This window comes from Salmo trutta, chromosome 7, assembly GCF_901001165.1.
Source record: "Salmo trutta chromosome 7, fSalTru1.1, whole genome shotgun sequence".
In the NCBI taxonomy this organism is placed as follows: domain Eukaryota; kingdom Metazoa; phylum Chordata; class Actinopteri; order Salmoniformes; family Salmonidae; genus Salmo; species Salmo trutta.
The window spans coordinates 26,200,709-26,223,198 of record NC_042963.1 but is presented as its reverse complement, the minus strand read 5'-3'; the positions used below and the strand labels follow the sequence as shown (position 1 = coordinate 26,223,198).

At 39.6% G+C, this 22,490-nt stretch overlaps 1 protein-coding gene across 1 annotated transcript in view; it reads right to left on the bottom strand.

Annotated features, from left to right (window-relative positions):
- Positions 1-22,490, bottom strand: part of brsk2a (BR serine/threonine kinase 2a) — a 506,659-nt gene that overhangs the window by 98,487 nt on the left and 385,682 nt on the right. Inside the window, exons 5-7 of the mRNA XM_029758477.1 lie at positions 17,783-17,899; positions 3,334-3,367; positions 1,200-1,268 (exon numbers count right to left, since the gene is read on the bottom strand). Of these exons, the coding sequence (XP_029614337.1) occupies positions 1,200-1,268; positions 3,334-3,367; positions 17,783-17,899 (220 nt within the window). The remainder of the gene's footprint in view (positions 1-1,199; positions 1,269-3,333; positions 3,368-17,782; positions 17,900-22,490) is intronic.

The window sequence follows — 22,490 nt, the reverse complement described above, 5'->3', positions numbered from 1 at the left end:
GAGTTTCTGACATGATGCAGCAACACTCCAATTAGTGAGATTTGCCCTACAACGTGATGCTAAATAAATAATAAACGGGTAAACAGAGAAGAGGGCTGCAGCGTTAATAATTACTCTGCCTTCTCTCTCTTTCCACCACCCTACTTTAACACTCACAATCGTTTATCAAGACGGGCTGACACCCTGCAGATGTGGTTGTTTGATAAACATCAGGAACGTCAAGAATACGATAAAGAGAAGGAAGGAAGGAGAGAGAGAAAGAGAGAGATGGGGAAGACTTGTGTAACAAATTATCTGAATAGAGCCTAACTGAAGGGGAATGAGAGTGTCTCATCCAATCCAACAAATGGTGCTCTCCTAGCCAGCAACAGGACAGAGGGAGCCCAGATTAAACACAGCTCGACAGGAGAGAGAGCATTTACTTACACTCAAACAAATGGAAATAAACTTTGTTTGGAATGTGGAAAGTAAAGAAATTGATCAAGATAATGACAAACCAAATCATATGTGAATAGGAAGAGAACGGGACTTAGAAGATGCATCGGCACTTCTCTTTGTTTAAGTGGCCTGGTGTAACACATGCATGAATGTGCGCACACACACACACACACACACACACACACACAAACACAGACACATATGCACATACATGCACGCACTCGAACACCAACCCACCAACACATATGCATGCACATGCACGCACACACACACAGTGGTCTGTGGCCAAAAAACAGTCAGTCTGAGTTAGTATTTATTTCAGTAAGCATAGTGTCTGTGTGGCTGTATCCATTATTCATAGTGGAGGGATGTGGAGAAACTACAGTCCTAGATTATGAAATAAGGCCCCAGGCTGCAGGGCCTTCTATATTATAGCCAAAACACAGGGAGCGAATGGGAGGCTAACTGTGGCCATACAAAGTAGTCACTATGGTCAGGCTAGAAAGGACCAAAGTGGCCAGTTGTTATTGTTGTTGCGCTAGTATATCTAAGGTTGGGGTCAGGATTTTAGTCCATTCTATTAGTAATCCATTAGCTAGTAATCCAAGTCATGCGTTGTGCTTGTTGAACCAGCCACCAGTGCACTCTGATGTATGCAAGCGCATATTGTTGCTGTACGCATCTTGCTGGTGGCAAATCCAATTTCCCCTTGTGGGATTAATAGTGTTTATTCAATTCAAAGGGTGAAAGTTGACACTCACCACCAATAGGGCAAAGAGGATGACCCCACAGCTCCACACGTCTGCTTTTCTGCCGTCATACTTCTCCCCCTAAGAGAGAGAGAGAAAGACAAAGCGAGAGATAAAAATAAAGAGAAATATAGGAATTTTTAAGTGAAGGCTAATATCTCAGAGGAGGATCATGGATCAACCTCATTTGGGGGAATTCTGAGTTAAGGGAATGTAATTCCCTTTTTATGCACTTTTCTCTCTACGTGTATTCTTAAGCATGAGAATAGCACCCGTTATTTGTTTGGGGTGGAGATCAAACAAAAGAAGGTGTGGTGGAGGTGACTTTGACTTAAATCCCTCATAATTCCACCACCTTTACTCGTGAGGAAACAATGAATAAGGTCAAGCAACCTGTCAGTTGCAAGTGGAACATCTACTTTATTTTTTCTGATAGAAATGACACAATTCTCCATGCACTGTAATTTACAAATTAATAAGAGCTATTGATATGAGCTAGGTAAATTATACTGAAAAAACATAAACGAAACATGCAACAATTTTTTTGATTTTACTGAGTTTACTCAGTTCATATAAGTCAATTGAAATAAATACATTTTATTGTCCCCAGCACAAGGTGCACTTGTGTAATGAAAATGCTGTTTAATCAGCTTATTGATATGCCACACCTGTCAGGTGGATGGATTATATTGGCAAAGGAGAAATGCTCGCTAATAGGGATGTAAAAAATGTGTGTTCAGAGAAATAAGCTTTTTGTGCGTACGGAACATTTCTGGGATTTTTTACTTCAGCTCATGAAACATGGGACCTACACTTTACATGTTGTGTTTATATTTTTGTTCAGTGTAGTAAGCTGTTTGGATAAGGGGATTGTAAATATATATGACTGTTGTTTTAGATCTATTTTACCTTTCACTGGAGAGAAATGTGAAACCAGTCATACGTCAGCAAACGGAAGCATATCAACATATCAGCTTTTCCATAGGGCATTTTATAACATGCTGGCCTGCTGGCCTGCTGAAATTTGGAGACCCAAGCTATAGGCTTCTGTAGCCATACGCAAATTACAGTATAGCGCCAAACCTACTGAGTTTATTTATGATTTCAAGAATGTTTTAATTATATGGCCAAACTTTTCACTGTATTTTCTACAATTTGCATGTGTTAAATATTAGCCACTATCAGTAACCATAGTCAGCTACCCACATAGCTTACATTTATAACTGTCTCTTTAGTGTTAGTTTCCTTACATTTTGCAACATTCCATTACATTGTCGGTTTACCTTTCTTTCCTCTGTCACGTTCATGTGGTTGTTCCTGGGGATCCCTAGCAAAAGGGGATCATATTAGGCTAGCGCAACCCCTATTGTACACTTGTCTCACCTTCAACTATATTTTTTAATTTTATTTATTTTTTTAACCTTTATTTAACTAGGCAAGTCAGTTAAGAACAAATTCTTATTTACAATGACGGCCTACACTGGCCAAACCCGGATGACGCTGGGCCAATTGTGCACCGTCCTATGGGACTGCCAATCAAGTCCGATTGTGATACAGCCTGGATTCAATCCAGGGTGTCTGTAGTGATGCCTCAAGCACTGAGATGCAGTGCCTTAGACCGCTGCGCCACTCGGGAGCCCCAAATAGATTGAACAATTGAATAAGGCAACTTTCAGGATGAATCAAACCAATGTATTCTTGATTCACCAATATATTCTGTGCATAGCGGCTCTCCAAACTTTTAAAAATTATTATTCATAAATACTTTCCCAACCGTAAATAATATACAAGATCAGAGTATTTTTAAATCTACCAATTGGTGCTGAATAGGACACAAGTACAGTATGCATGTATTTACATGTTTTCTTTCATTGATCCCTAATATTCTGAACCTTTCCCTCTATAGAATATTCTAGTGAGTCTGTCAAGAAAACCCTATTGAATGAAATCTCCATGAGAAAATCTGTTGGTCAGCAAGTCGGAGGGTTTTCCAATGTTTGAATTCAATTTATTCAGCATGAGCACCTGCATAAGGTAAGTCTGAATACCAACTACTGAGAAGTGCGTGGGAAAGGCGTTCATAGGAAAGGCATACAGTTCCTAGGACTGAATTGGGCCCTTGAAGAGTAAACTAAAACATACTCACCCTTATAACCTCTGGGCATGCATAGTGCGGAGATCTGTGAAGAGACACAGAAAACAACATTTATTGGCAAAATTCTACATAGCAACATCAATGTGAATTCCGTTTATAGTGCACTACAGTTGTTCAGAGACAGCTCTGGTCAAAAGTAATTCCCCACCATATATATTGAATTGGGTGTCATTTGGAACATCCATCGCTTTCACTTTGTTATCACCCCACGTAGTATGTGATTGTGAAGAAGAAACAATTGATTTTACAGGATCCATCTTTCATCAGTAAGTCTTTACTGTGATCTTTACTGTGAGTTTACACAGCATTCCCATGTGGATTGTACAGTCTGCACTTTGCAGGGTTGTAACCTCACTTATATGATGGCTTATGCATAAACACTCACACAAATTCCAACCAACAGAAACCATTCTTGGCACCTATACTTGCAATGCCCTACAGAAAGTGTCAGTGTTATTTATATTTTTATGGTGTTCTGTAAATGTGTAATAATTTGTATTTAATAATTTTGTTGTACTTGTAATTCAGCTTGCTGCTTTTTTTTATTTTACAATGATTTCACTTTGTTATTACCACAGGTAGTATGTGATTGTGAAAGGAGAAACAAGTGATTTTCCAGACACTATCTTTCATCAGCAAGTCAATGGGGATTGCGTCAGACATTTCTATTATGATGTCACCATATAATAGGTTGCAGAGCATTCGATTTGCATAGTCAGAACTACGAATTGTATTCAATTATTCAATGCAAAACACATTTAGCTCTATCATCAGAGTTATACAGCAAATAACTGCATGCTTCTCATGATCAGTAAACATCAATTGATCATGCAATTTCAGATTTGTGAGGGTTAATTGGATATAAAATAAAAGTGAACTATACCTGACAAGTATAAGTGGTTTAGATTAATTTTCCATCCTTTGTAGACTCTGCCAGTCAAGCAGCAGAACGTGCAGAGGGGCTTATTTGCTGATGTACTGTTAGCTGGTAATGTTAACTTTGCAACCTACCAGTAGAAACTTTATACAGTTGGCTAAACAGTGGTAAGTAGACCAAGTGCACTTTTTTCTCCAACCAACATATGCTTCCTAGTGAACTTAGCTAACATGATCACCTTTTCAACATTGTTTTTAACAGCTACAATAGTCATCCCGGAGTCGCCTCTTCACTGTTGATGTTGAGACTCGTGTTTTGAGGATACTATTTAATGAAGGTGCCAGTTGAGACACTCTAATGGACTTGTCCTCTTGCTCAGTTGTGCACCGGGGCCTCCCACTCCTCTTTCTATTCTGGTTAGAGCCAGTTTGCGCTGTTCTGTGAAGGGAGTAGTACACAGCGTTGTTCGAGATCTTCAGTTTCTTGGCAATTTCTCCCATGGAATAGCCTTCATTTCTCAGAACAAGAATAGACTGACGAGTTTCAGGAGAAAGTTCCTTTGTTTCTGGCCATTTTGAGCCTGTAATCAAATCCACAAATGCTGACGCTCCAGATACTCAACTAGTCTAAAGAAGGCCAGTTAAATTGCTTCTTTAATCAGGACAACAGTTTTCAGCTGTGCTAATATAATTGCAAAAGGGTTTTCTAATGATCAATTAGCCTTTTAAAATGCTAAACTTGGATTAGCTAACACAACGTGCCATTGGAACACAAGAGTGATGGTTGCTGATAATGGACCTCTGTATGCATATGTAGATATTCAATAAAAAATCTGTCATTTTCAGCTAAAATAGTAATTTACAACATTAACAATGTCTACACTGTATTTCTAAACAATTTGATGTTCTTTTAAATGGACAAAAAATGTTATTTTCTTTCAAAAACAAGGACATTTCTAAGTGACCACAAATTTTTGAAAGGTAGTGTATATTCAATGTATGTAATAGATATATATGAGTAGAAAATGCATCCTTTATTTATTGCTTGAGGAAACGTTTGTTCTTACAGTCTCCAAGGAAGGATGGATTTTTTTAAACGGCCATGATTTCTTACCCTGTAAGCAAGGGTTCCACTAAACAGATTTTTCCAACAACCTGGTCAAGTCAGACTAGTTACACAATCAAGGAGCAGAAGAAAGAAGTATGCGTTGTCAGAGAATATTAGTGTACTGTATTTGAATAGGGCCAGTGTTTGCATATGGATGCTAGCTGTAAGTCAAATAAACAGACTCATGCGACCTCAACTAGGGCCTTGCTCATTAGGGCACGCAACAGAAAATGTTTTGATTACTCCCTGTTTCAGTCTGTTTTCTTCTGTTTGGTGCCTAATGAACACAACCCAGCGAGGTGACATCTAGGTGACGTTTGCCCTCCCACCTCTCCTGTTCCTGTATTGCATCGTCTAACTAGCAGGATATTGGATCCTACTGAAAGCTTCTATCACAGGCCTGTAAACACAGAGCCCATTAGCCGCCCATGAATAACACCGTTGACAGCTGAACTTCCTGCCTGACGCACTGTCAGGTGTGCTGATAATGAACCTCGCCACCGAGCCGATGGTGTTCGGCAAGAAATGCAAACAAGCACCTTATGCAAATACATCTGTCGTGATTGCAGATGTCATACTGCATTATGCAAATGAGTGAGAGAGAACACCCGCTCGCTGATACACTAGTTAAGCCGAGGCGAATGTCAAAACACACAAAACATTAGAGAAGCCTGGGTGAATGGGAGCTGTTTATCTACGTACGTAGGTGGCTTGAAGGGAATCTAAGGAACAGAGAGAAGTACAAATAATATTTTTTGTTTGGAGACAGATATTAATTTGTCAATATAAGGACAGCTGTGGATTTTATCTGTGTCCACTCCTCTCCTCCCTTCTCTCCGGACCTGGGATGAAAGACTAAAAATCTCATCAAATACTTTCAACCTGCTTGGAGTGTCAGATGGTCGAAGTTTGCAGTTTTCGTTTATTAAAATCCTTATGAGTCGATTGACCCACCCATGCGTCAATCTAATTAACATATTTACAAAATCTCCATTAAAATTTCAAGATAGGGATATTTGTTTTTTTGCATTGGCTGCGTCCCAATCCACCACCTCCGCCTATGTCCGCATCACGCATTTGCGGTGGATAGTAGCAGCTGATCTGCGTTGTTTTTCAGACCAGGAGACATCCCGAAAATCAGTCTTCTAAAGAAAACATCTGTAGCGTCAGAACTGTTGGTGCTACAAACTAATATGACCCGCCATAGAAAGGGGAGACAATGTTTTTCTCAGTTTTGCTTTAGAACCACCACAAGTCTAATGTGACTCGTCTGAAGGTAACCTGGTACCGGGTAAAACAATTTATGGAAGAATGGAAGTAATTTTGTTCAAAATTTGGTTAAATATGTGTCCAAAAACCAGAAATATTTCTGGAACTGTCTTAAATCTCCTAGATATAGGACAGCCACTTCAAAACCTTATTCCTTTCGATTTATTTTTTACTGTCTGTTTTGCCATTTATGAATATGTTATTCAATGTGTTTTTATTTGCTATAGTATTTAAAGGCCAAATTCAATGTTTTATAAAATAACTTTTTAATACTATTTTTTTTATACCTACAGCGGTCCTAAAATACTAAATCAGTAAGCTAAATGATCCATGGTATGACCATCTTAAAACAATCCCATACGTTAGCTTAGAATAGAACTACAAGCTCTCACAGTCTCACATCAGAATTAGATGTTCATCCATGTTTCTCAAACATCAAATTTCAAAGGTTAAGGTTAGGCGTTAACTACGAATGGTTAAGGTAAGGGATAGGCTTAAACCAAAAACACCTTTCTATCGTTGGATTCAAACATGCAACCTTTGGAATCAGAGGCAGATGCTTACACCCATCCACAACACCCAAGCAAAACTGAAACCTATTTGAAGTTAACAGCGCTCACTGTTGCCCCTAGTGGCTGGATTCCACATCATCTCCCAATGTCCTCAGACATGAATGAATGTCGAATACTGACTTGTATCATGGGTTACCTGCCTGTAGTAGAATCCCCTCCAGAGGCATAGCATTTTATGGTTAAGCTAGACAAACTTAAACAGGCACATATTATGTATTTTAATAGATTTTTTAATATTTGAAACCCAGCTCTGCTTCTCTCGAGTCAGGGCACTACTTTATGGAACAATGCTGTACTACTTCCAACCATGAACCAGAACATGATTTAGGTGCTACTGCCTAAACACAGCTGCCATGATGACTGAGGAATTAAATTAAATAAAACCTCTGCTGTATGAATATGAGGGTCTTGGAATTGCTCAAAGACACTCAAAGCACAACCACACCACCAACAACATTAATAGAACATTTCAAAACTAGTAGGCCTACAGCTTGTAGTACAGATAAGTTAATAAACACATTTTGCATTTAGAAAGCACTTAATTCCCACAAAAATAATAACTTGCCATTGCTGGAATACCCATGGTGCAGGAATACAGTCTTATAGCGCTATTTGCTAACCCTCATTTACTCTCCCATAAGACAACAGCAGCCAATGCCGGAAAAAGTTGATTGTGTGTGTGTTAATTTATTTACATTTTTAATTCATTATCTTTAAGGGGTAGATCAGCTTTAATATTGCATATAGATTGTAACTTCCATCAATATAATTGTCTGCATCATTTCCAATCCCCCATATATGTTTTTGTAAATATATATACATTGGCTTTGGAAAGTATTCAGACCCCTAGACTTTTTCCAAATTTTGTTACGTTACAGCCTTATTCTAAAATTGATTAAATAGTCCCCCCCCCATCAATCTACACACAATGCCCCATAATGACAAAGCAAAAACAGGTTTTTAGAAAATGTTGCTAATTTATATTTATATGTATATACAAATTACATTTATATAAGTATTCACACCATTTAGTCAGTACTTTGTTGAAGCACCTGTGTCTGTTACTTGAATTCTTTGAAGCATTTATTTGGGCTGCAATTTCTGAGGCTGGTAACTCTAATGAACTTATCCTCTGCAGCAAAGGTAACTCTGGGTCTTCCTGTAACGCCCTGGCCATAGAGAGGGGTTTTTGTTCTTTATTTTGGTTAGGCCAGGGTGTTACTTTGGATGGGCGTTCTATGTTCATTTTTCTATGTTTTTGTATTTCTTTGTTTTGGGCCGTGTGTGGCTCCCAATCAGGCACAGCTGTAGTTCGTTGTTGCTGATTGGGAGTCACACATAAGTAGCCTGGTTTTCCTTTGGGTTTTGTGGGTGATTGTTTCTGTTTAGAGTTTTTCCTGACAGGACTGTTTGGCTGTCGTTTTTGTTTATTTTTGTAAAGTGTTCTCTTTTCATTAAAATTCTAATGATGAACACATCCTCCGCTGCACCTTGGTCTAATTCTGATGATGGCTGCTACACTTCCTTTCTTGTGGCAGTCCTCGTGAGAGCCAGTTTCATCATACCGCTTGATGGTTTTTGCAACTGCACTTGAAGAAACATTCTAAGTTTGACATTTTCCGATTTGACTGACCTTCATGTCTTAACAATGATGGACTGTCATTTCTCTTTGCTTATTTGAGCTGTTCTTGCGATAATATGGATTTGGTCTTTTACCAAATAGGTTATCACTCCTACCTTGTCACAACACAACTGATTGGCTCAAACGCATTAAGAAGGAAAGAAATTCCACTAATTAACGTTTAACAAGGCACACCTGTTAATTGAAATGCATTCCAGGTGAGTACATCATGAAGCTGGTTGAGAAAATGCCAAGAGTGTGCAAAGCTGTCATCAAGGCAAAGGTTGGCTACTTTGAAGAATCTAAAATATATTTTGAATTGTTTAACACTTTTTTGGTTACTACATGATTCCATATGTGTTAGTTTTGATGTCTTATTCTACAATGTAGAAAATAGTCAAAATAAAGAAAAACCCTTGAATGAGTAGATGTTGTTAGTATGTATGTATGTGTACATATACTGTGTACTGTGTATATGTATGTATGTATGTATCGTTTTTTTACTCCTCCAGGGATATAACTATTGTTTGGGTAACCTTATCTTCTATGGGCTAGTGGAAGCGTCCCACCCCTGGTACACCCTATCAACAGCAGGTGAAATATCAAGGGCGCCAAATTTGAAAACAATTTAATGTCATAATTCAAATTTCTCAAACATAACACTATCTTACACCCTTTGATAAACATCTTCTTAATCTAACCACGTTGTCCGATTTCAAAAAGGCTTTACGGCGAAAGCATAAAGTTACATTATGTTAGGACAGTACATTGAAAATAGCTGTGTGTAATATTTTGTCAATGCAAAGACAGGCGTCACCAAAAGCAGAAAACCAGCTAAAATGATGCACTAACCTTTGACAATCTTCATCAGATGACACTCCTAGGACATTATGTTAGACAATACATGCATTTTTAGTTCTATCAACTTCATATTTATATCCAAAAACAGCGTTTTACTATGGCGTTGATGTTGAGGAAATATTTTCCCTCCAATACCGCCAGTCAATCAGCACAACAAATTAAATAATTAATATTAGAAAACATTGGTAAAATATTATATTGTCATTCAAAGAATTATAGATTAACATCTCGTGAACGCAACCGCATTGCCAGATTTAAAAATAACTTTACTGGGAAATCACACTTTGCAATAATCTGAGTACTGCGCCCAGAAAAATAGGCTTTGCGATACAGACTAGGCGCCATCTTGGAGTCATCTAAAATCAAAAATACTATGTAAATAATCCCTTACCTTTGATTATCTTCATCAGAAGGCACTTCCAGGATTCCCCAGTCCATAACAAATGTAGTTTTGTTCGAAAAAGCTCATCATTTATGTCCAAAAAGCTCCGTGTTGTTAGCGCGTCCTGTAGGCTACTCAAAAACATGAACGTCGCCCGCCGGACTTGTCTTCATCAAAAAGGGGAAAGATATTTATCTTCGTTCAAACATGTCAAACGTTGTATAGCATAAATCATTAGGGCCTTTTTCAATCAGAACTTCAATAATATTCAAGGCGGACGATTGCATTCTCTTTTAAAACGTATTGGAACGAGAGTACCCAAACATGCACTCGCGCGCCAGAGTAGTATCGGCCATCCGCTTATGACCAACGTTCCAAGTCTCTTGTTCGGTCAGTTTTCACAGTAGAAGACTCAAACCACTTTGTAAAGACTGTTGACATCTAGTGGATGGCGTAGGAAGTGCTCAATGATTAATATGTCCCTGTGTGTTTCAATGGCATAGGCTTAAAAGTAATTCAACACATTAGATATCCACATCCTGTCAGAATTTGTCTCAGGGTTTTGACTGCCATATGAGTTCTGTTATACTTACAGACACCATTCAAACAGTTTTAGAAAATGCAGAGTGTTTTCTATCCAAATCTGTTAATAATATGCATATGCTAGCTTCTGAGTTGGTGTAGGAGGCCGTTAAAAATGGGCACGTATTTTTTTCAAAATTCTCAATACTGCCCCCTAGCCCCAACAGGTTATTTACTATAATGTATTGATTTTTATTAACATTTTTTTCACTCTTTATGCGATGTGCACTGCAGAGAACACCAGAAGAAGAATTATCTGTAACGATCGTCTGGAAGAGGGGACCAAGATGCAGCGTGGTAAGTGGTCATAATGATTTTTAATGAGACACTTCAAAAACAAACAGGGAAAACGAAAGCCAACAGTTCTGTCAGGAAAACACTAACAGAAGACAATCACCCACAAAACCCCAAAGGAAAACCAGGCTACTTATGTGTGACTCCCAATCAGCAACAACGAACTACAGCTGTGCCTGATTGGGAGCCACACACGGCCCAAAACAAAGAAATACAAAAACATAGGAAAATGAACATAGAACGCCCACCCAATGTAACACCCTGGCATAACCAAAATAACGAACAAAAAAAACCTTTATGGCCAGGGCGTTACATTATCACAGTGAATTATTGTGATGTTTGTTTACGTGTCAATTCATTCGGTAAGGGATGGCTTGCTAACTGGTAATTTGACATGAAAATAAAATGTAATTCATTCATTCACTACAAACAAAAACCTCCACAAGTATGGATTGGTCTGTTTAAAGAAATGTCTTGCATGAAACTTTCAAGATACCCAGAAGAGTACTGGCCATCCCTTGCTGACTTTCTAGGGAGTATTTCTTAGCCACTGTGCTTCTGCATCTGTATTTCTTGCTCTTTGGTGTTTTAGGCTGTGTATCTGCTGATGTTAATCGGACAGTGCAGTTAGATTAACAAGAATTGAAGCTTTCAACCGATATATGAAACTTATATGTACCTACATGTTTAATATCCATAATTGTTTTGATTATTTATTTGAATTGTGGCCCTCCAGTTTCACAGGAAGTTGTCCCGCTAGCGGGACCCCTAGGCTTAACCTTACATCATATCTAAGTCAATACGGACCCAATGTGGATAAAAATTTGCATCATGAGCTGTCTGGCCATTACAGAGAACCACATACAGGATTTTTAACAGGGTCATTAGTGATTGAATTTTCAGAGTATTGCCTGTGCCCACCTAGCTCAAATTCTAGACGTCGGATTAAAACAAGACCATAGCATCTATAAAGTGATCATTGAGTTTAACACTAGAACAGCTAAAGCAGTAATTTTGACTGCTCATCATTTATTTTATTTTATTACTCTGCATTTATTAACTCATGTAACCCTCTGTCCTTGACTTTACCTAAAAAAGTCTATATAACATAATTGCCTCAGAACTGAACCTAAACTATACCAAAACTAATTTCACACATATAACAGATTAAATAAATTAAGTAAAATATGATGGGGAGAAAGGGGGAGAATGGGTGAGTTGATGAGTGAGGGGAAGCAAATGATGCTTAATTATGCAATCACCAATTGTGAAGGAAGAACAGGGCGGGCCATTCTATTGTATTGATCCATTCTAAATACAGGCCGAAACTTAAAATAGTATTTACATTATGTTAGTTCACCAAATCAAAGCTGTCTTATCAGTCCACTCTGGCCTACCTGCAGTAGGCTACACAGTGAGGGTGTGCGTGTTATTGAATGGCTTTCAATATCTGGGAAAATATCTACATTGGGCACCAGGCATGAGTGTCGGAGAATGTGGTGATAAGGCTTGTGGAACCTTACGATGGCAAGCGGAGCAATGTCACCATGGACAATTTCTTTACTTTTCACTCCAAGCAACTTGGCGAACAAGTTGCTTGCAAATAAAACAAGTCTGGCCGGCACCTTGAACAAAGTGAGATGGGGGCTCCCTCCCTCTGCGCAAAATAAGGCACCTGCACAGCCGTTGTAGTACAACAGTGCTGAAGAATGACAAGACAACAGGACACAACAACAGGAGACCATTGTGCACTACAACCAAACAAATGTATGTCAAAGTGTCACGCAACTGAAAGTTACAAAAATTGTGTTAACTGTTAGGAAAAGGATAACAGCTAAATTAAATCCAACTGATGCCACTGTGTGAAGATGCACACAAGCACGAGCTGACAATAACTGACAATTATTTTACTGCTGTCATATCTACACTTACTGTATATTCATTATAATGTCTATATTGCTTTTGTGCAGTTTCACTATTTATCAAGGCCACTTGGTGTAACAGTATAGCTTCTGTCCCTCTCCTCGCCCCAACCTGGGATTGAACCAGGGACCCTCTGAACACATCAACAACTGACACCCACGAAGCATCGTTACCCATCGCGCCACAAAAGCTGCGGCCCTCGCCGAGCAAGGAGAACAACTACTTCAGGTCTCAGAGCGAGTGACGTCACCCGATTGAAACGCTATTAGCGCGCACCACCGCTAACTAACTAGCCATTTCACATCGGTTACATTGGTGCTTATAATGATGTTTAGGCTACTGATGTATTCATCATTTGACCTCGCTACTTTTGACTGTGTTTCTTGGTGGTTGGGGTATTTTAATTTGATTTTGACTTTATAAAAATAATATGTTACCGTGTTCCAACACATGCTTTCTGTTTCATAGTTGTAATGAAGTCACTCCACGAATAAAATACATTGAACACGTATTTTGGCTTATTTTTTAAATATATTTTTTTACATAATAGCCTACAGTAACAAACTAATGAAAATACTATTTTACTTTTTGAAATAAAATACAAATTGTATTCTAATGTTACTGAAGGCCTTCATAAACACAACCAAATTATTATTTTTGCAATAGCATATGAAATATTTTAATTACCCCGTTAGAATTTTGCAGTCAGAAAGACCAAAGTCAAAGTTAGCCTCTTTAGCTAGCTAGTTAACACCAGTCAGCAGAATGCTATCTAACTAACAAACAAGCAAAGAAAGGTAGCTAGCTATATTTGCTTATGGAAGGTTTGTTATACAAGTAACTTCAGCCATTAGCTAGTTAGCTAGCTAGCTAGCTAGAGCCAGACAACAATAGCTGATCTCGACACAGAAGCTAGCTAATGATAGCTAGTTCACGTCCAAATGCCAGTCCTAAATCTTTCCACAAAACATAGCTAGCTAGATAGCTAACGTACATCAGTTCAAAACCAACACCAAACTTTGGAAAAATTGTCATGCTGCTACCTTACAATGCATGCAAAGGGCTTTTGCAACACTAGCTAGCTAGCTACTCCATAGTCCAAGCTACGGTAAGAGCTAGTCACATTTCACTGTCAGACAGGACACGACTCAAACTGCTAGCTAACGTTACGTAAGTGATAATGCCAGAGAAGCAGGTGTTTGGAGGATATATTGGCACCTGTGTTGTTTGGCCTGAGACAAAGTAATTCAGTCTTTTTGTTCTGTATCTATGGACGCAACTCAGTCGCTCGCTCTAAATGTTCCATTGCCATACTGGCTGGCAACATTCTTATCCCTTGCTTGCTAGCTAGCCAACTATGGCTAACTTACAGTCACGTCAAACAGTGCAGCCAGAATAATAGCAAAGTAGCTGCACTTGTTTGTTGAAGCTGTTTTTAGTGACATTTATTTGGATACATCCATAACAATGAGCTAATGTATGGCGTAGAAAATGTGCTCTCTCGTCAGGACACAATAAAGCTAGCCAACAATAAAGCTAACACAATCACTTCAAACTGAAGCTGGAAAGACAGCGAACTTGCTGCACTTCGTTTCGTTTGACCGGATTTCTATTGATAGGTCTTTGTATATACATCCATAACAATTATACTGATTCATGATTTCAACTAGCTGAGAAAAGGTGCCTACCTGTCTGTCTCATCCTGACTCCCAACACGTTCATAACTATGGGACAACTGGAGATCGAATTTGAATATTGAAAATGTCGGAGAGACAGACGGCAAGGTTCATACAAATCTCTGCTGTTGAAAACGAAATGTTAGTTCAACATTTTTTTAGATAATGTCTAGATGTTTTTTATAGTGGAAATCAAGTTTATAAATTGCCTGGTTGGGCTGATGAGACAGTGGATTGCACAATCAGATGGAACAGAGTAAATAGGCATTTTAACGTCATAGATTTAGCCGGTGGTAACTTGAGGAATAGAAACCGCCTGGAATGCGATTTCAGGATTAGACCCACTCTTGCATAATTAAGCAATAAGGCACCAGTCCCTGCCGTGGAAAAAAATCCCCACAGCATGTTTCTACCACCACCATGCTTCACCGTAGGGGTGGTATTGGAAAGGTGATGAGCGGTGCCTGGTTTTCTCCAGATGCGACACTTGGCATTCAGGCCAAAGAGTTCAATCTTAATTTCATCATACCAGAGAATATTGTTTCTCATGGTCTGAGAGTCCTTTAGGTGCCTTTTGGGAAACTAAAAGCAGGCTGTCATGTGCCTTTTACTGAGGAGTGGCTTCTGTCTGGCAACTACCATAAAGGCCTGATTAGTGGAGTGCTGCAGAGATGGTTGTCCTTCTGGAAGGTTCTCCAATCTCCACAGAGGAACTCTGGAGCTCTGTGAGAGTGACCATCGGGTTCTTGGTCACCACCCTGACCAAGGCTCTTCTCCCCCAATTGCTCAGTTTGGCTGGGCATCCAGCTCTAGGAAGAGTCTTGGTGGTTCCAAACTTCTTCCATTTAAGAATTATGGAGGACACTGTGTTCTTGGGGGCATTCAATGCTGCAGACATTTTTTGTTACCCTTCCCCAGATCTGTACCTTGACACAGTTCTGTCTCGGAGCTCTACGAACAATTCTTTTGACCTCATGGTTTGGGTTTTGCTCTGACATGCACCGTCGACCGTGGGACCTTATAGAGACAGGTGTGTGCCTTTCCAAATCATGTCCAATAAACTGGATTTACCACAGGTGGACTCCAATCAAGTTGTAGAAACATCTCAAGGATGATCAATGGAAACAGGATGCACCTGAGCTCATTTGCGAGTCTCATAGTAAAGGGTCTGAATACTTATGTAAATAAGGAATTTCTGTTTTTTGTTTTTAGTAAATTTGCACAAATAAAATAAAAACTTGTATCACTTTGTCATTATGGGGTATTGTGTAAAGATTGATGAGGAAAAAATGTGTTAATCCGTTTTAGAATAAGGCTGTAACGTAAAATGTAGAGAAAGTGAAGGGGTCTGAATACTTTCTGAATGCACTGTTTGTAGAGTTTACCCAAATATTAGCGTCTTAGCTCTTACTGTGCCCCTCCACCCACTTCGCTTCTCTTCGTTGAATGGGGCTCCATTGTTTCATCACCCCCAATGCATTCAAAGCATCACAGCCGTTTAAGACTGAAAAGCTATATATGTTTTGTCCAGCTACGGTTTGCATGCCCTGCCGAAGGATTCTATCATGCGGAATAGGTGGTTGGGGTTTGTTGGTCCCCAGTGCAGTGGTGGTGAGTTTACCAGTAGCCAGACCATAGACTGCTGGTTATGTATCTGGTATATTTGAAAAGTTGTATTAAACTAGTAGGCTAATTCCACAGCCAAGCAGATACAACTATTAGTCATTTTGGTTGTGAAGTGAATTATCAAAAAGCTTTGTCCTTTCTTTAGAAAAAAATGCAATTTACCACTTGGCTGTCTATTATATCACCCTGTCACAGGCTCTCCCAGTCAACAACACCTCATAAGATTGCTTGCTGCAGTTGTTCAAGAGATGTCTCGTTTGTAGCCGAACATGCAGCATAGAGAACACCAGAGACGGGGCCCTCAACAGCATCATGTATGTGTTTGTGTGTTACTTACAAGTATCTTTGATGAGGAAGCTGATCTACGCTGCTATGCCCATTAATGGGGCTCCAGCAAATACATTACCTCCAGCCTCACCTCTTGCCTGCTCAGCAACGGTTGTCGATTGGGAGACCGGAATTGGCTAGGTTTTATCTGACCTGTTTAAACTTCCACAGAGTACCTCTTTCTGTGCCAGATATTACCTATCCTTGCCATTGGTAATATAACAGTGACTATGTTTTCACAGAAACATGAATGGAATTAGCACATTGAGACTTGCAAGATGATGTGATAGCGCTTGATGGGTTTTGCAATTGTTCTTGACATTTTCCTGATTGACTGACCTTCAAGTCCTAAAGTAAAGATGGACTGTCGTTCTCTTTACTTATTTGAGCTGTTTTTGCCATAATATAGACTTCGCCTTTTACCAAATAGGGCTATCTTCTGTATACCACCTCTACCTTTTCACAACACAACTGATTGGCTCAAACACATTACGAAGGAAAGAAATTTCACAAATTCATTTTTAACAAGACACACCTGTTCATTTAAATGCATTCCAAGTGACTATCTCATGAAGCTGGTTGAGAGGATGCCAAGAGTGTGCAAAGCTGTCAGCAAGGCAAAGGGTGGCTACTTTGAAGAATCTCAATAAAATATATTGTGATTTGTTTAACACTTTTTTGGTTACTACATGATTCCATATGTGTTAGTTCATAGTTTTTATGTCTTCCCTATTATTCTACAATGTAGAAAATAATAAAAAATAAAGAAAACCCTTGAATGAGTATGTGTGTCCATACTTTTGACTGGTAATGTATGAGTGACTGTGTCCAACACACCACAACCTGGTATTATCTACTGACCCCAAAAATATGTATTTTTTATTTTCTTCTCAAGGACATGTAGTGCTAAATTAAAAAAGTTTAAGGAAATACAAGGAAGCGCCACATTACTACAAGACAAAACCACTCACTCAATCAAGCATGATGGTCTTGTCTTAAAAGTAGTGGAATGGGATTGTGGGAGTAGCCCCAATTGAGTATAAATGTGACTGTTTGAGAAGGTCCTTAGCAACATACACATTGTTTGAACTACAATAGACCAACATACGTAGCTACTATAGTATGTCAAAACTGTGTGCTGGACAACCTTGCTAGAGCATGGGTGATGTAGGCACTGTGGTGCTCATATGAATTTCCTTTCCTTTTCGGTTTCAGACCAATGCCTACTTGTCACTTAAAATGAAGTTTTTGTTTTCAATTGTTTTAGACTCCTGTGATGCTCTGTCCTTGTATTCCTGTACTAACATTTCATTCTGTACTCACCCACAGCTGGTCTCCAGCAGACTGTCGCCGACCTGTAGAGAGGCCATGCCAAAGTCTGCTACCCTGATGTTGTTCTTCTCATCTAACAACAGGTTTTCTGGCTTCAAATCTCTGTGGCTGGGAGGGAGAGAGGGACAAAGGGCAGGGAGGGAGACACAGAGAGCGAGAGAGAGAGAAAGCAAATGGTTAGCAAATGTACAATACATTGAGTATGAGCCAATTATGTTTTAGCTTTGGCATTAATCAAACATCCTATGGATTAGTGCACACACACACACACACACACACACACACACACACACACACACACACACACACACACACACACACACACACACACACAAACTGCTATCATTGAAGTTGTTTGTGGTGATAAGGGGCATCGTACAAAACAAAGTCATCAGTGATTGGATCGTCTCTAACCAATCAGAGTATCACAGCTAATGATGAATTTTCAAACCGCCGCTTTAGCCACGTGTATTCTGGCTCTGGCCTAACCCATCGGTTTCTGGACCAATCAGACGGCCGTGAATGTATTCACATTCAGTGAAGGTTCGGGGAGGTTCTCAGATTCAGATTCATTGTGGAGAGGAAACTAACTTCCGTGAGCGTGGCATTTGGCCGGATCAAGGAGCCTGGAGTAGCCAAGCAAATTCAGTCCATGAGTACGAGAAACCAATTAAACCTTCCACTACTACTAAAGTAATCACCGATTAGAAATGAGTGAACAAAGCCATGTCTAAACAGTGATTTGTTCAGGGAAGTGGCTAGGGAGGGATGCACTTTTAAGCAATTTGAATTTAGTGCACACCGTAATAAAATATTTTGCCCCATAGCAAAATGTTTTGTAATGGAAATCAAAAACAAACATCACTTATTGGACAATTCAGCTAGGTACCTCCCGTTTTCAGCCCAATTCGTTCCTACTAGCTCCCTGCTGTGTCCCTCTCACTCATCTCTGAACAGGCCTTAAGACAGACAGGGAGAGAGACTCCAATGCTTCCCACAGTTTTGTCAAGTTGGCTGGATGTCTTTTGGGTGGTGGACCATACTTGATACACACAGGAAACTGTTCAGTGTGCAAAACCCAGAAGCGTTGCAGTTCTTGACACAAACCTGTGCGCATAGCACCTACTAGTATACCCCATTCAAAAGCACTTAAACCTTTTGTCTTGGCCATTCACCCTCTGAATTGCACACATACACAATCCATGTCTCAATTGTCTCAAGGCTCAGTGGTGGAAAAAGTACCCGATTGTCATACTTGAGTAAAAGTATAGACACCTTAATAGAAAGTTACTCAAGTAAAAGTGAAAGTTACCCAGTAAAATAGGTACATGAGTAAAAGTCTAAAAGTATTCGGTTTTAAATATACTTAAGTATCAAAAGTAAATGTAATTGCTAAAATATACTTAAGTATCAAAAGTATAAGTAAAAGTATAAATCATTTGAAATTCCTTATATTAAGCAAAGCAGACGACACCATTTTCTTGTTTTTAAAATGTATGGATAGTCAGGGGCACACTCCAACACTCAGACATTATTTACAAAAGATGCATTTGTGTTTAGTGAGTCTGCCAGACCATAGGCAGTAGGGATGACCACGTGTTGTCTTGATAAGTGTGCGAATTTCACAATTTTCCTGTCCTGCTAAGCATTCTAAATGTAACGAGTACTTTGGATTGTGAGGGAAAATGTATGGAGTAAAAAGAACAATATTTTATTTAGGAATGTAGTGAAGTAAAAGTTTAAAAATATAAATAGTAAGGTAAAGTGGAAATATAAACAGTAAAGTAAAGTGCAGATACCACAAAAAACGACTTAAGTAGTACTTTCAAGTATTGTTACTTAAGTACTTTACACCACTATAAAGGATTAAATTCCTTCTTTAACCTCTCTCCTCCCCTTCATCTACACTGATTGAAGTGGATTTAACAAGTGATATCAATAAGGGATCTTAGCTTTCACCTGGATTCACCAGGTCAGTCTCTGTGATGGAAAGAGCAGGTGATCTAAATGTTTTGTATACTCAGTGTAAGTAGATATGAAGAGCAGCAGACATTGAATCCCTTTACGACTGGGATTGAGATGCCATAGTGTTAGATGATGTGGTCTTGAGGTTATAAAGAGACATTTTGATGTGAGAAGGCTCAAAGGCAGTGAGCCGTTTCTTGATCATCCTTTTAGCATCTATTCCGGGTTAGCATTTTTCCCGACACGACATCATACTGTGCTGCTGTGAGGATGTCTGCCAAGCCACCGCTGAGAGCTGTCTGACTGTATGTGTGCGGCACATACACAAAACACACTCAAGCACAAACACAGGTAGGCACAGGCAAATGCATGCACGCATGTGCACGCACACACACTCTCTTTCTCTTCCTCTCTCTCTGTCTAGGCTGGTCTCGATACTTTAACAGATATGTATCTTTGCTGAGATCAGAGAGATAGTGAGAGATACTGCCACAGGACAGGATGTCAGGGTGTCATGGAAGCGCTTTAAGCTTTTCCTGGGCTAATGATAGAGGGAGCAACAATGGCTGCCATGACTGCCTGACAAATCTCTTTGAAGAGTGGCTCAGCAAAATGGACATTTAACCTCCTATGACATCATTTCTGGCTGGGGTGAATCCTTGAGGGGATTCATTCTGCTGTCAGAACTTTTCCCAGCTAACACATTATCATTCCAAGAACAGTCAGGGAACATTTTTTCTTCAACCAAAGGACAACCTTTAGGGAACGTTACAGGAACGTTCTGTGTTAGCTGGATCGTGCTTCATTCATAAAACCAGAGTTGTAGCACAGCTCATCTGTTTTTATGTATCCATTTGGTACATTATGATAGTCGGACTCTGCTTTATATTGCATAGTTAAAATACTTTGTAATGGAAATAACATTGTAATACCCATACAGTGTAATATCTTATTTGCGGCCGTTGAAGTCACAGATTTCTGAGAATGATTGGTTGTTTTGTTTACAGCAGATTATTATTGTAAGCTAAATGGGTAAATAACAGCCTAGACTGAACAAAACTCTCTTAAATGTGTTTTAAAAGTAAGAATACCCTTCAATCTTTACTGCACCTGTAAGTGATATACTACAAATCTAAATAGACCTTAGTACCCACCCTAATCAGACAAGCAGAGACTAAACAACACTGTAAAAACCTGAAGTCAACGTCAACATTGCCTGCATGAACACCCTCTATATCATGCTGTAAAACGGTATACCTACCTGTATACCCAACACAAACCACACACACACACACACACACACACACACACACACACACACACACACACACACACACACACACACACACACACACACACACACACACACACACACACACACACACACACACACACACACACACACACACACACACACACACAGAAGAGCATCACAGAAGTCTGACATGAGCACACACACAGACACCATCTACATTACCATAAAAATGCCTAAAGGCAGATCTATCCCAAGACTGGACAAATTGCATGTGGGCGTTGTATTATCAGTCAGGACCCTGACATCCCATAATAGGTAATTAAAGTCTCCCTGACACATTAGAGCACCTCTACTACTATAATCTCCCTCACACAGCACTGTGGATAGCTCTCCCAGTCGTTTGTCATCCGGAGAGAGGTGTTGTTAATCAAGCTGAACAATTGCAGCGCTTGAATGTAACTCATCCTAACTTTGGTGGACTCACAGTCATTGATACTGTACTCAGTGTTGGCTAACCATTCTCCATGTTGGCTTCAAATGTTAAATGATCCATAATGTTTTTATGTAGATTCCCTCTCATTTTCTTTGAACTTTTAGTGGAAATATAGTATTAGGGTTCTAAATCTCAAACCAAGTCTGATCACCTCTGTTCATATGCGATCAGGTGTTTTAGAAATGACGACAATGAATTCACGGGCTCTCCCAATTGGGACTCAAACCCGGGTCAAACAACTGTCAAACCAACCCTTTAGCCACTACGTCAAGAGATCCAAACCTCTTGATGAGTTTTCTAGGTTTTGCTAGGTTTATATGCCGCTGCAGATTAGAGCAATGTTGATGGGAATGGAACTGATGTTGATGGGAATGGAACTGATGTTGATGGGAATGGAACTGATGTTGATGGGAATGGAACTGAAATGGCAGCTGAAAGGCTGCTAGTCTCTGATCCCATGTACCATCTCCTGCCGTTGTGCCCGAGCAAGGCACTTAACCCCCCACAATTGCTCTCCATCCAGGGGTGCTGCACTGCTGCACAGCCAGAAGAGGACTGGCCACCCCTCATAGCCTGGTTCCTCTCGAGGTTTCTTCCTAGGTTTTGGCCTTTTTAGGGAGTTTTTCCTAGCCACCGTGCTTCTACACCTGCATTGCTTGCTGTTTGGGGTTTTAGGCTGGGTTTCTGTACAGCACTTTGAGATATCAGCTGATGTAAGAAGGGCTATATAAATACATTTGATTTGATTTGACCCTGTGCCTCTCAATGTGTGTGTATATCTGGGGGTGTTGGGAAAGGTAGGAGATACATTTCTGTTCTAACCAATCGACAATCATTTTGTATTGTATTCTATTTATATTCTATTGTGATAAGAATCCTCAGCTGGCTTGTAGTAAGCATAGCGTATTAGACTATATGATTTACATGGGATTAGCCTATCGTTGGTACATGTTGTAGCGATCCTCGCTATATGCAGCCAGGTCACC